Source organism: Corylus avellana, chromosome 11 (assembly GCF_965113065.1).
Source record: "Corylus avellana chromosome 11, dhCorAvel1.hap1.2, whole genome shotgun sequence".
Taxonomy (NCBI): domain Eukaryota; kingdom Viridiplantae; phylum Streptophyta; class Magnoliopsida; order Fagales; family Betulaceae; genus Corylus; species Corylus avellana.
Genome location: NC_142500.1, coordinates 2243845 through 2257735, shown reverse-complemented (window position 1 = coordinate 2257735; position 13891 = coordinate 2243845). Strand labels below are relative to the sequence as shown.

At 34.3% G+C, this 13891-nt stretch overlaps 1 protein-coding gene across 1 annotated transcript; it reads left to right on the top strand.

Moving 5' to 3' along the window:
- Positions 1 to 8021: 8021 nt before the first annotated feature.
- On the top strand, positions 8022 to 13032 carry LOC132166166 (putative protein phosphatase 2C 6). The gene is made up of 4 exons (XM_059576940.2): positions 8022 to 8597; positions 10943 to 11230; positions 11844 to 11949; positions 12364 to 13032. Exons 1-4 carry the CDS (start codon positions 8124 to 8126, stop codon positions 12690 to 12692), a joined length of 1197 nt encoding a protein of 398 aa, XP_059432923.2. The 5' UTR covers positions 8022 to 8123; the 3' UTR covers positions 12693 to 13032.
- The last annotated feature ends 859 nt before the right edge of the window (positions 13033 to 13891 follow it).

Sequence of the window (13891 nt, the reverse complement as noted above, 5' to 3'; positions counted from 1 at the left end):
CAATTTTTTACTACAAAGCTAACCAAATTAATTCATTTTTTAAAGTAATTTATTAAGTGGGGTGTCAATTCTCTAAACCTGCCTTACTCAATCATCTCCCCTTAATTAGCATTTGTAATTTTGTAGCAAAATGATATTTTATTAATTTTTTGAAAATGGGGCTTAGGGTCTGTTTGAGATTGTGTTTGAGGAGCTTAAAAGTACTTTTAACACTCAAAAAATTCGTTTAAGAAAAAATTACTCGTTTGGTTAAAAAATTAAAAGTACTTTTAAGGGTCCAAAAAGCCTAAAAATGACTAAAAAACACTTTTGGCAAAAGCTTAAAATGAAGCTTTTGCCCTAAAGCTCTTTTTAACTTAAAAGCTCTATTTCTCAAACGCAATTCTAAACAAGTTCTTAGTGGTTCAAGTATGAGGATTAATTGTGATTTTCCATACCACCAAAGGCGGTGGTTCAATGGTCCAAGAAAATTCTTAAGTGGTCAGGGTATGCACTAAGGCGTGGATTTGAATCTCCATAATGGAGAATTCCCACATATACATGATTAGTATTAGCCGCCTTTGATTTCCATTGATGTCTTGGTGGGGCTAGGTCAGGCTATGGCTCAGTCAGACTTAAGGGAGCACCTGCGTTAGGGGTGGCAAAATGGGTACCCATACACGACCCGATTACGACCCGCGGGTACCCGTTACACGATTAGCCTATACCCAGACACGACCTGTTTAGCTAAACGGGTAATCGGGTTTGACACGATTATGACACGAAAATAACCGGGTAACCCGACACGACCCGTTTTACCCGTTTAAAATAACCGGGTCTAAACGGGTAAACACGACCCGACCCGACCCGACCCGACACAACCCGATTACCCTAAACTATAAAATTTTTTTTTTAAAAAAAAATTAAAATTCAAAATTGTAATAATAATACTAATACATCAATATAGTCAATGCAAAAAATTGAGTTCTAAGAGATTAAAGGCTTTAATAAAGGATAAGAAAAAAAAAATTTTTGGAAAAGTGACCGTAATTGACAAATTGTACTCCAAAATAAATTACTAAACTCATAATTTCACCTAAACTTAAAAGTTAAAACAAGTAAGTTCATTTATTAAAATAGTCCACTTATAATTTAGTCCCACATGTAACAAAAGTGTTAAAAAATTAATTTGAACAAATATACAAATTCTCAGACATTTTTTTTAGCATCCAACCCTGGGCCAAGACTCAATATTTTTGAATTCCATGAGAGCCATAGAAGACCAAGACCCTTATTTAATTGTGTAAATACATTTATCAAAATGTGTAATATAATAGAATAGTTATAATTTGAGAGACCGAGTGAGAGGGAGTCAGGGAGAGGGTTAGGTTACAGAATAGTGAGAAATTGAGAATACACTAATAGAGGGAGTCAGGGACTGATTTTTTGTTCAAAAATCAAAATGGTAAACAGGTAAGGTAAAGTAAGACTAGTAAGTTAAGTAAGTGAGTCAAAGTGTCAAACTGACGTGAGCTGTGGGCAGTGGGCTGTGAGCCTGTGAGCTGTGAGTTAGTCAGTCCTCACGTGAAAAAAATTAGAAAAAAAAAACCGGGTCGGCGCCCAGCGGGTCCAGAAAAAAACCGGGTCTGGCGGGTCGACCCGCCGACCCGCCAGACTCGGATACTGCACAGTAATGACCCGCTAGACACGAAATTTTCGGGTCTTAATCGGGTAGACCCGATTACGACCCGAACCCGATTAGCCCAAACCCAATACCTGTTTTTTCGTGTCGTGTTCGTGTCGGGTTCGCGAGTCGTGTCAAAATTGCGGGCCCTAACCTGCGTAGGAATGTCAACCCGGTCCGGTTTCCCGATTTTTGGCCAAAATCGGAAACCGAAAACCGGAACCGGGGTACCCAAGTTCTTGGTTTTGGGAAACCGGAACCAGGAACTGCGTCCCAGTTAACTGAGGTCCTGGTTAACGGCTGGTTCCAGTTTTACCCGGTCCAGTAACTGGTTTTTTAAGAAAATTGGTTTTTGGGCTTATTTTAGGTATTGGGCTTAAAATAAGCCTATTTCTTTATAAGTTGACCCATTTTTTTAAAAAAATCTATTAGCCTTTTTGTCTAAATTAAATGGGCTTTGTTGTGATTGTTCCAAATAATTAAAAAATAAACCTAAAAAAGTCCAAAAATCCAATATATATATAAAATAGAAACCCGGTTCCGGTATTCCCGGTAAAAACCGGGTACCGGAACCGGGGTACCTGATTTTTAAATTTTTCAAACCGGAACCGGAACCAGAACCGGGACCCCGGTCTCCCGGTTTCCCAGTAATTTTTGACACCCCAACGCCTACGGTTTCCATCGTCTAGGCCTTTTCTGTGCAGCTCCCAACGGATAGGTGTTAATGACTCCTCTGCGTAAGATAGGAGATAGAATGCTGGAAATCAGGAAAAAAAAAATTAAAAATTAAAAATTAAAAATTAAAAGCATTCATTTGATTTTGTCTTTAATTGGGGTTCAAAAATGTCCATATAGTGAAGGGACCCATATAAGCCCACAGATGATTTTGTGTGAAACTCACATAAATTCAATGGTTGAGGCAAAAAGAAGATGATTACAAGATGAATATTGTATAACGTATTAACGTGCCTCCTCTCCTCGACTGGAACACTCGCTGAAAGCAGTGAAAAGCCTCACAAGAACAAAGAAATTTCAAAGAGATGGATGAGAGCTTCTCTCACTAAAGAATGAAAAGCAATTGACTCTACTTACTCTTGCTGTAGTAGTTTAGCATAATATTCTAACATTCCCTTAAAATTATAAGCACACTCCTATCTAAAAGTTTGAATCTTCTCAAATCATTAAGATTAATGTTCTTGCAACCATGGATCCATAGGACTATTAACATATTTTTTTTTTTAAAAAAATCAAGGTGACATTACCACGTAGGTTGTCATATAAGTTTATAACACACATGCTATAATATATAGAAAACTGTTAAAAGTACTATAATTATGTTTGGGGTACTATAATTTTTACCAAGTTAGTAAGTTAGGTTGCAGTCTACAAAATTTTCTCTAAGGTGAAAAATTAAGCAATAAAATATGAAAAATAAATTTAATTATTTAGTGATTAATATAATAAATATCATAGAAATTGTAATACCTCTTGGACTCAAAACATACACTGTTTGTTAATTGTAGGCTTGTAGCCATAATAATCAAGTCTTTAGACCAACAAGTTACAAAACACTCACGCCATGCTTGGGCTGAACCTTGTCAATGACTCAATATACTCGGCTAAGTTAAGCATGGGCCTAAATTTTTGGAAGGCCTATAACATGATTCTCAACCGGGCGTAACATTTTTAAGGGTGCGTTTGGGATTGCAATTTCGCAAGAATAATCTGGGTTTTTAAAAGATATCGCAAAACGCAAGGCGTTTGGCATTGCGATTTAAAAAGCACTTAATTTAAAATAGGAAAAAAAATATGCGATTTCAATAAGCAGGCTAGATGGTGCTTATTTAAAAAAGTGCGAATTTAAACCAAAATCATGAATTCATATAACAAATATTTAATAATAAAAAAACTTTTTAATATGTTTTACCAAACGCCTTTACGATTTTAAAAACGCTATTTTTAAAATCGTACTTATTGAAATCGTATTCCCAAACGGACCTTAATGGGTACGACATTCTCAAATTGGCTAGATAAAAATATCTGACCTAAATACCTAAGATCTTATAAAAGAGAAAAGCCAGTTGTGAATGCTTTATTAAAGCTTTTGCCTGTTACTGCCCTATTCTAACTAACTTACATAACTAGATGATACTTAAGTGAACAACAAATTTTTTTCTTTAAATTTTTTTCTCTAATTTAGTCTATTAAATTAATATATTTTATTAGAATATATGATTATCACATGTATTTTTAATAAAGTGAAAATATATCAATTTAATAGATTAAATTGAAAATATTTATTCCAACACGAATTAGAAGACAACTGTCTTTGAATGAATCAGGGTGTGCCCAAAATTAAGTTAATTAAGTGGGCACACCCTGATTAATTCACATTGAAGTATTAAAATAATGAAAATATCACTATAAATAATGAAAATATACATTAAGTAATGTGATTTTAATAATGAAAATATACTTTCACATTAATTTTAAAGAATTAATGTGATTAATTCTTTTTGAGTAGTATTAAAATCATATTTTTATATCACAACTATCATACAATGTTGATCTGTCAATTCCAATCAACTATTGGATTAGTTCTTGTTTTAGAAGTAATTTTAAAGAGGAAATGTACGTTAGGTGTCCAATATTCTTCTAATCCTAAATGAATATTATTTTCTAAAAAAATAAAAAAGAAACTGGCCCATCCTTTGTGCACTTCACATAGGCTTCACAAATTCAATAATGATATTGAAAATTAAGCAGATGAGAAAATAACAAAAGAAAAAATGAATCATTTCTTCATTTTAAATGTACTACAGTAGTCTCATTTAATTAGATTGATATGACTGTGTCCACCGAACTTTGAAATTTTTTTATCCTTTTTATGGCTATCTAATTTTTCAAATGATGATTTTTCAGCGTGGTAGGGGGATGCATTGAAGATTTCTTTAATACATTGCACAGACGTACAATTTGCTATTTGACCCTGTTTTGCACATTACATTTTTTTTTTCTTCATTAAAATAATATCATCAACAAAGAGTTCAACACGTGGCACGAGTGACAAGAAAAAGACCACGCTACTAAAATTGATGTCTCAACAAAACAAGCAAGTACAGCATGGCAGAAGAAGTAATATAATAGTGGGGTTAATTAACAATATTAATCCGGTGAGGTCATAGGATTAAGGCCTCGTTTGGTTCGTGAAATATTTAGTCCATTAGAAAATGATTAGCTATTACTGGGAATAGAACCGTGTAGAATAAATTAGCTATTCCTATTCCTTTGTTTAGTTGTAACATTAGAATAGACTAGCGCATTCTATTCCTTGGTTTGGTACAATGCAATATGTTGGTGAATGAAATGTGATCAAATTTTCTAAAATACATTTATAATACAAATACAATTTATATTATTAAGGACTTTCATTATTTTTTTTTAAAAAAAAACCATAAACAACTTTACTATAATTTCTTTTTCTTTTTTGTTTTTAATTATGTCAGGTATGTGGTATGTAGCCTTTTTTTTTTTTTTTTTTTTTTTTTTTGAATTATGCTACAAAATTATTTATATAAAAAAAATATGGTTGAAGAAAACATAATCAAACTCAATCTTGAAATCAAAACAGAATCAAACTCAATCTTGAAATAAAAAAAATATAGTCGGAGATGTACCGAGAATCAAAAGAAATAAAAAAATAGATTATATATTTGTATTTTATAAAAACCTTGCAGATTCTGTTTCTCTGTCAAAGAAAAAAAAAAAACTGAGAAAAAAGAGATACAGAGAAACATAGTAAAAAAAAAGGTACAAAAAATCAAAAGAAATTAAAAAAAAAAAAAAAAAAACTGAGAAACGGTACAGAGAAGGGAGACGACATAGAGAAAAAAAAAAATCGTTTGCACTTGCTGAAAAACTATACCAAAAGAATCAAGGGAAAATAGAAAGAGATAACGAAATATATATAGAGAGAGAGAACAAAATTTAATCTCACAGGAAATGATTAGCTAAGCCACTAAAAAATGAGTGGCTTAGCGGCTTAGCTAACTCTGTGTATTTGAGATTACTAAATTAGTAGTCTCATGAGAATAGACTTTTTTTTTTTTTTTTTCAGGAATAGAATGTTACCAAATAAAGGACTAGTTATATTTAATGTTAATTAATCAAATCTAATAGTCTATTCCGCAAACCTAAACGGGCCTGAGTCATATCCATTTTCTGATTTTTCTTATGGTTTCACCAATGAAGTGGAGCCTCTTGTAGTAACGTAAATTAGTAAAAAGAGAGGAAACCAGATCAAATCGGTTAGCTCAAAAGTTACTTAACCAAAATAAAAGAAACAAGATGGTAGCTCACAAGTCAAGTCACAATTGTCAAATAATAATAATAAAAGTATCTCCCGCAACATGTGGAACATCGAGATTATTCTGGGTTTCTGAGTTGGGCAAGTGTGGACCTTTGATACCATAATATATAGGAAGACTATGTTTCCAAGTTACTTTATGTTAAGATTTTAACCAATAGTTTTTGACCCAACAATATTTTACCACGTTGGCTTAAGATGTTCGTGTACTGCCATAAAAAAAATGTTAAGACCTATCATTTCTATCTTCTTCTTCCATTTTATTTATTTATTTATTTATTTTTTAAAATTTGTTGATATGTGTTTTTATGTGATTGAAAAGTGTTAATTTTTTTTTTAGTACCTAAAGTGGCTCCAATTACACGTTAACGTGTATTAAAAAGTTATAAAAGAATTAGAAAAAACAAATGTGTTTTCCGTCAACAAATTGGACGGGATCCACTAATGTACCATGTTAGTATTAATAACATTGAGACACATATATGGTTTAGAATAAAAAAAAAAAAAAAAATATATATATATATATATATATATATATATATATAATGGGGTACGTAGAAGTGATTTAGTCGTCCCAAACCAGCCAAAGAGTCTCTCCGGAAGATACCCATGCCGTGGGTCACCCACCCTCTAGTTGGCTTAATTATTATTATTATTTTTTTGGCTTTTAAATTTTTATTCTAAAGATACGTGTCATAATACTATTAATATTGACATCACATATTAGGGAATTTTGTCTAATTTGTTAACGAAAAATGTATCTAAAAACCTTTTTATATTTTGTTTGCTGATTCGTTAGCAGTCACTTTTTAAATTTTATAGAGCTATTTATCACACACACACATATATATATATATATAAAGTTTGTTTATATTAATCCCAAAAAATTATAAATGTAACGTCACTTTACCGCCAGAATGCACCGCACATGCATCATATGCTCGGGTCAATATTGTCATTAACCATCGGATGGAATCTCTCCAGGCTCTGCCTTAATTAAATATAACTAAGAAAAGAAAAAAATGATGTAAATTCCATTTCCAGTCCTGGACCTGTGGAGGATCTATTTCTTTATAGGGGATACGTGTCCATCTTAGGCGTGGGCCCTCTGTGCCCCGCGTTGATCCCACAGTTGCTGTTGGGCAGACTACCGTTGGATCAAATCTTAATCCCACCAAATGTCCCGTCGATTTGATATTGCACAATCCGTAGGGGGTCCCACTCACCACAGTCACCGTAAGGCTCTATGGTGGGTCCTGTGGCTTTTGCCGTGCTTCACCCTCTCTTTCTCCCTCGCGCTTTATAAAACTGTCAATTTAAAGATCGGCTAATAGAGGCCGTCAGATCCGGGTTGATTGCTCAAACGCAAGACAAGTGTCCTGATGAGGTTTTCCAATGTGACAGGATTTCCCAAGGGAAACTCATTACTTATCACACTTCTTTTAAAGGTCAAATTGTACCTAATGGTGGGCCCCGCTGCTTTCCAATGTGCCACCTAGCCATATCATGGAGATGGTGTAACATTGCTCAGGTCCTTCCCATGCGTACATTAGATTCTTTTGTCGAAGCTGAACGAAATCTGATACGTTCTTGTATCGACGAGTAGGTAAAAATCTCAAATAATCGTCTGCCGCGTGGAGAGCCATGACTTTTTAGCAGAAGACTATATGTGATGATGATTTCAGATCCCGAGGAAAGCTGACACCCAATGAGGTTGTTGCAGGTGCAGATGGGTGCTTCGGAAAGGTTTGACAGAGGATCAGCTCCGCCCAATAATAGCGCAGTGTCCAGACCTGGACCGCAAAACCAGCGTGGCATTGCAGGATCGAGAGAGGACACGTGGCGGTACTGCGAAAAGCGAGCGAGTACGATTTTAATCAATGCCTCATTTCCTCTGTTTTGTTTTTGGTGGAGCGATGCCTCGTTTCATTCACTACGAATGCGTGTGTCATCTGAACTGATATTTTATCACACGTGTCACTTTCTGAGCCGTTGTTTCCGCTTCTTTTATCCCATCTTCGCCCTTCCCCTTTTCTCTCTCTCTCTCTCTCTCTCTCTCGGCGACTTTGGTGAATGTAAGTGAGCTACTAGTATATGGAAGCCTCGGAGGACGAGCAACTCGAGCGGGTCGACTCACTGCCTGAACCGGACCTGGCATCGACGAGCTCAGGCTTATCGTCCATACTCAACACGGAAGATTCCAGGAGCACCAGCAGCTCCGGCGACATCTCCTTCACGAGCAGCAGCTCCGGCGACATTCTGGCGTTTCTGGTACCGGAGGCCGCCGCGCCGATGCTGATGGAACCCTCGCCGAACGGGGAGGACTCAAAGGTGATGGCCACGGCGAGGCAGAAGTGCGTGGGTAGGAACAACAAGGGAGTGAGCTGGGGATTCACGTCGGTGATTGGGAGACGGAGGGAGATGGAGGACGCCGTGGCTGTTGTACCGGGCTTCATGTCGCGCACGTGCCATCACGTGGGCGGTTGTACTGCCCCGGACTCCAGAACCTCCAGCGAGATCTCGCCCGTCCATTTCTTCGGCGTCTTCGACGGTCATGGTGGCTCTCAGGTACCTTAAAACATTCTTTTTTGAATTGGAATTAAAATTAAAATTTCAGGAAATCTTCGGCATTTATTTTTCAATTATGAAATATTAATGGAACAAATAAGGCGGAGAGAATGGCATTTTCCGTTGAGCAATAGCCTTTTTTTTTCTTCTTCAGAAACTGCTTATTTTTCAGAAACTCACAATCACTTAGAGTCAAATTTTTACGTCAAATGGCTCATCAAAACTCATTTTATTTAGTTTAACCAATTAAAATGAGTTTAACGAATGAATTTTTAGAAGCCTCGTACATCCGATTAGTTATAATTTTATCTATATCATTTAAATATTAGTTTTTTACTTTTTATTGATTTTGTCTTTATTTTTTTTTCTTTCTAAAATTCGTATTTTATTTTTTATTTGTTCGATTGTTATTCATTTAACACAATAATTTTTTAACGATTATTCGAATAATTATTTTTGTAATTATAATATTTTTGAAACGATTGTATTTTTTAATAATTATATTTTTCGGTAGTAATATTTTTCAAATGTCATGTATGAGAGAAATAATAAAATATAAAATAATTTTCTTAAAAAATGTTGCAAGATGTAGCATATTTTTTTGTTTAATCCAATTAAATATCTATTTTGTATTTGTTTTTTTTGCAAATTCAATGCGAAGGTTTTTTACAAATCTAATCTAATCTAATATAATTTTTTTTAACAAATTTAATTAGCTATTTTAAATAAAAGGATCTAGTACCTCATTGTGATCTTAAAAGGCAAAAGAAAAAAAAAAAAAAAAAAAAAATTTCGTAGTATGAATATTATCCAGCATAATTGGTTCCGAGAAGGAGATGCCACGTTTTGTACTGCGAGTGGTCCATATCGAGAGAATTTATGGCGCGTTTCCTCTTAGTATGGACACGTTTCATTTTAGGCCCTTCAACTTTCGAGCCCCAGTAATCTGGGCGGGCGCGCCTTTGCTTCGCGTGAAAAATTCGGTGCGAAGGGAAGGCTACGGTCACGGCCACCTACAGTACTTGCCCTCACAGACACACCTCCCTCGACCGTTGAACGAGTATCACTGTGATGAGCAAAGGGGTAGGGAGGACCCACTGAAAATTAAGGATCACAAAGAATCTAAAGTTAGCGTTGCACTGATTGTCTTTCTTTACTTCGTTTTTTTTTTTTTTTTTTTTTTATTAAAAAAATTTTTATTCTAGAAAATTGTATATCCCGCACCCAATCCACAACGTTTTGATTCCTTGTTGGATGGAGAATATTTCAATTATTGGATATATTAAATTAATTATTTAGGTTAGGGATAGATTTTTTATTTTGTTTTTTATAGTTTATTATCTGGGTCGCTGGATGGTCTGAACAGGGTGATTAAGGAGGATCGAGACGTTCCGTTTTCGTTGGAAATTAAAATTTAGGTGGGGTCACATGTTCTCTTGTAGGCCACGTGTAGTGGTTGCTTAGTTTTTATTTTTCTAAAAAAATAATTGTTTTGCACTTTCTCTTGGACAATGATTTTGCCTATGTAGTTGGATCCTTATGGTAGACACCTGTACAGCTGACCGCTGTATGCCATTGGGTAATCTGTTTTCTTATATTTTTATTTTTATAATGAAAAATGTTAAGGGTATCAATTTTTTTATCTAGAGATAATTATCAAAATGGTGTAGAGTTTATTCATTAATATTCATAGCATTTTTTTAATTAATTATTTTATTTATCTCAAGTGAATAAGTTTTACATCACTTTAATTAGTACCACAACAATATCTATAGAGAGAGAAGGTATACCAAAAACAATAAAGTGAAATAAAGCTTACGAAGACTTTAGTACCATAACAATATCTATAGAGAGACAAGGTAACCAAAAACAATAAAGTGAAATAAAGCTTACAAAGTCGTTGGTCTGACTAGGATTGTCCATATGGGGATGTAAACAATATAAAGGCTGCTACATGATTGACATTATTTTGTAGATTATTATATACAGATAATATAATTGAAATGACGTTTTAGCGAAAATTAGTTATTGAATTCTTTTTTTTTTTTTTTTTTTTTTGGGTAAGTCTTTATTGATTCAAAGGTTGATTGTCATTGCTATATCATTCTAATTGTGTGCTACTAAATATCATTACTCCAATTATAAACTGATGAGGTAATATATAATTAGTGTTTCTTATTTTGTGAGGAATGAAAATCTTTTTTACAAAATAATTAATTATTATTATTTTAAAAAAAAAATCTGTGTCATCAAAATGGGTCTTTTTCCCATTATTATTCATGATCATAAAGTGTGAAAGTTTGTCAATCTGAGAGCATCCTACTAACATTGGTGGTTATTTCTAGGTGGCTAAATTTTGTGCAGAGCGAATGCATGAAGTGATAGCAGAAGAGTGGGATCGGGAAACAGTTGACGGCTATGAATGGCATAGGAGGTGGGAGTCAGCATTCTGCAGTGGTTTTGAGAGGGCCGACAATGAGAGCGTGACAGAGGCAGCTGCACCAGAAATGGTTGGATCAACTGCTGTTGTGGTTGTTCTATCTGGTTGTCAGATTATCACATCCAACTGTGGTGACTCGAGGGCAATCCTTTGTCGAGGGACTCAAACAATTCCCTTAACCGTCGATCAGAAGGTTAAGTTCAAAACTCTTTATTCTTTTTGTTCTTCATAGAATTGAAACAGAGTGCCATTTTTATTTCTTGCTCCTTGCAATTTGTTTGAAGTACCTTGTTTTAGAATAGTAATTTAGAGTTGTGCTATTTAGTAGACTATTATACGCTTGGCTGATTTTCATTGTTACATCATTAAGTTGTATGTCAGTTGTATAACAGTCTACTAAATATGGTTACTCATTAATTAAATGAATAAATTTATCATTTTTTATTAACTTAAACTTTTGAAATAAGTGGCGATTTAATACCTTGATTAAAAGTTGTATTTGATTTCATGGGGTCAGCGCTACTCATCAAGTATTGGGTTTAAAATTACATTCATTATAAATTTGAAGTATAATAGTATAGATAAGGTCATAAGGTGACAGAGAGATCATATGGCCCTTTACAAACATAATAAAAAAAACTTCCCTGGATATTGAGTTTGAACATGTCCATAAACTTTGGAGAGGGGTACAAAAATTGGAAAAACAAAAGCCAATTACCCAGAAATAGGTTATTTTTCTTATATTATTAAGGTCTTTTTATTAACAAGATTAAGGACATTTGTTGTTGTTGTTGCTGCTTTTACAGCCTGATAGAGAAGACGAACTCATGAGAATAGAAGAAGAGGGAGGGAAAGTCATAAACTGGAACGGTGCCAGGGTGTTTGGAGTCCTCGCCATGTCCAGAGCTATAGGTTTTTTTTTTTATCTCTATTTCTCTTGTTCTTGAATCTCTTGTTCAGTAATAGTCAGATTTTGTCTTCAATTCGATCATTGGTCAAGGCATCTAACTATGTATGAAAAGTTTTGAGGATTGCGAGAAGCTTGTTCCTAGTTTTGCTCTATACTGGGGCATTATAAAAAATATATGACATGAATTCAACATGCAGACCATAAAATGGACTTTCCTGACTATATAAATAATGTGTGTTCAAATTTCTGTTTCTTTTTTCTTGCTGAATCTGATGACATTATGAGGAACTCGAGAATCTGCATGTTGGAAGTTCAGAAATTCAATCAATTTTTTAACAATGTAGTCACTTTTCACTGTAGCATGTGATATGCATATTCTTTCTTGTAGTACTTATTGCTTGACGGGTATGTTTCAGGTGATCGATATTTGAGGCCATGGATAATTCCAGTGCCTGAGATTACTTTCATGACTAGGACAGATGAGGATGAGTGTTTGATTTTGGCAAGCGATGGGCTTTGGGATGTCATGACTAACGAAGAGGTTGGGGAGGCGGCTCGCCGCCTTCTAAGAAGGCGGCGTAGGTCGTTGATGACTGATGACATTTCTCCGGCACAAGCTGTTGCTGATAATCTCACTGAGATAGCATATGGAAGAAATAGTTCTGACAACATCTCCATCATTGTTGTTGACCTGAAATCAAAGAGAAGGCGCCAGCAAAGGCCATCAATAAGGGGAGTGGAGTAACTCTCTCCCTCCTTTCCCAGAAATCCAATTCACCCGCACCCTCTGAAGCTGTGTGATAAGAAAGGCAGGAGTGATGTAGTGGAATTGCACAGAGGCCCCCCACATGACACAATTGGTAGCCCCTGTACAGTGCTGACTTGCAAACACACTGCTGCTCTGAAACCACCAGAATTGGTTTGTTACGGCAAAACCTAGATCAATCCTCCATTTTAGTTGGCTTGGTCAAGGAAAAACTAAGAAAAAACAAATTGTTCAATATTTTTCACATGAAGATGAAGAAAAGAAAAGAAAGAAAAGAATATGGCATGGTATATCTTTCTTTTTTAAGTTATTTGTTCTATTTCTGCTACATATTTACCATCCTATCTCCCTTCCTTCTACCCAGTGAGAGAAGTAAAAATGGTGAGAAAATTGGTTGATTCCCTAGCGTTTTAAAGCATGAAAACCGAAAAACTTTAATTGCCAAGGTACGTAATGCTAATTTACGATCCAAATTCTCTGAAAGATCATTTTTAGGTGGCGGTGCGGTGGCATCTAAAATTTGTGAAGTGTTTGTAACCTTATTTAATTTGCTTTGTTTTATTTATTTTTATTAGTAGTGTCACAAATTGTTATATACTCAGATTTGTAATTTAATTTGTTTTTGAAAATTTTATAATGTAAAGGAAATGTAATGATTTGTGTGTAATTAGCCCACTGAGTGATAACTTTACTGAGGTGGTCACAATAGACTAATTTGGTTGTGTGCTATCTTCTGTGTTTGTAATATTTGAATTTATCAGCTTGTTGATGATGATGATCAGATGAGTTTGTAAATCCTGATGTAGACTTTATTCTTTAATTATGTAGAATTGTGATCCCTAACATGCTCACATGAAATTAATGTTTAAGAAATCTAAAATCCCTAATTTTATTGATTATAGAAAATTTCACAAAATAACTTGTAATATAATCAAGAAATATTTGACACACAAACACATAATAAATAAATAAGAAAACATATAATTTATCTTGGATCAAAATTTTCTAGATTTTATAAGATAATCTTGTGATGAAATTCTTAAAATTATAACAATTATTTTTAATTACATGATGTAGATTTTGCTACCTTATCATACATTTTATTTTACTGACATATAATGAATGATTAAATGTTAAAAATCACATCTCCATCCACCATCCAACTCTTATTTTCTTTG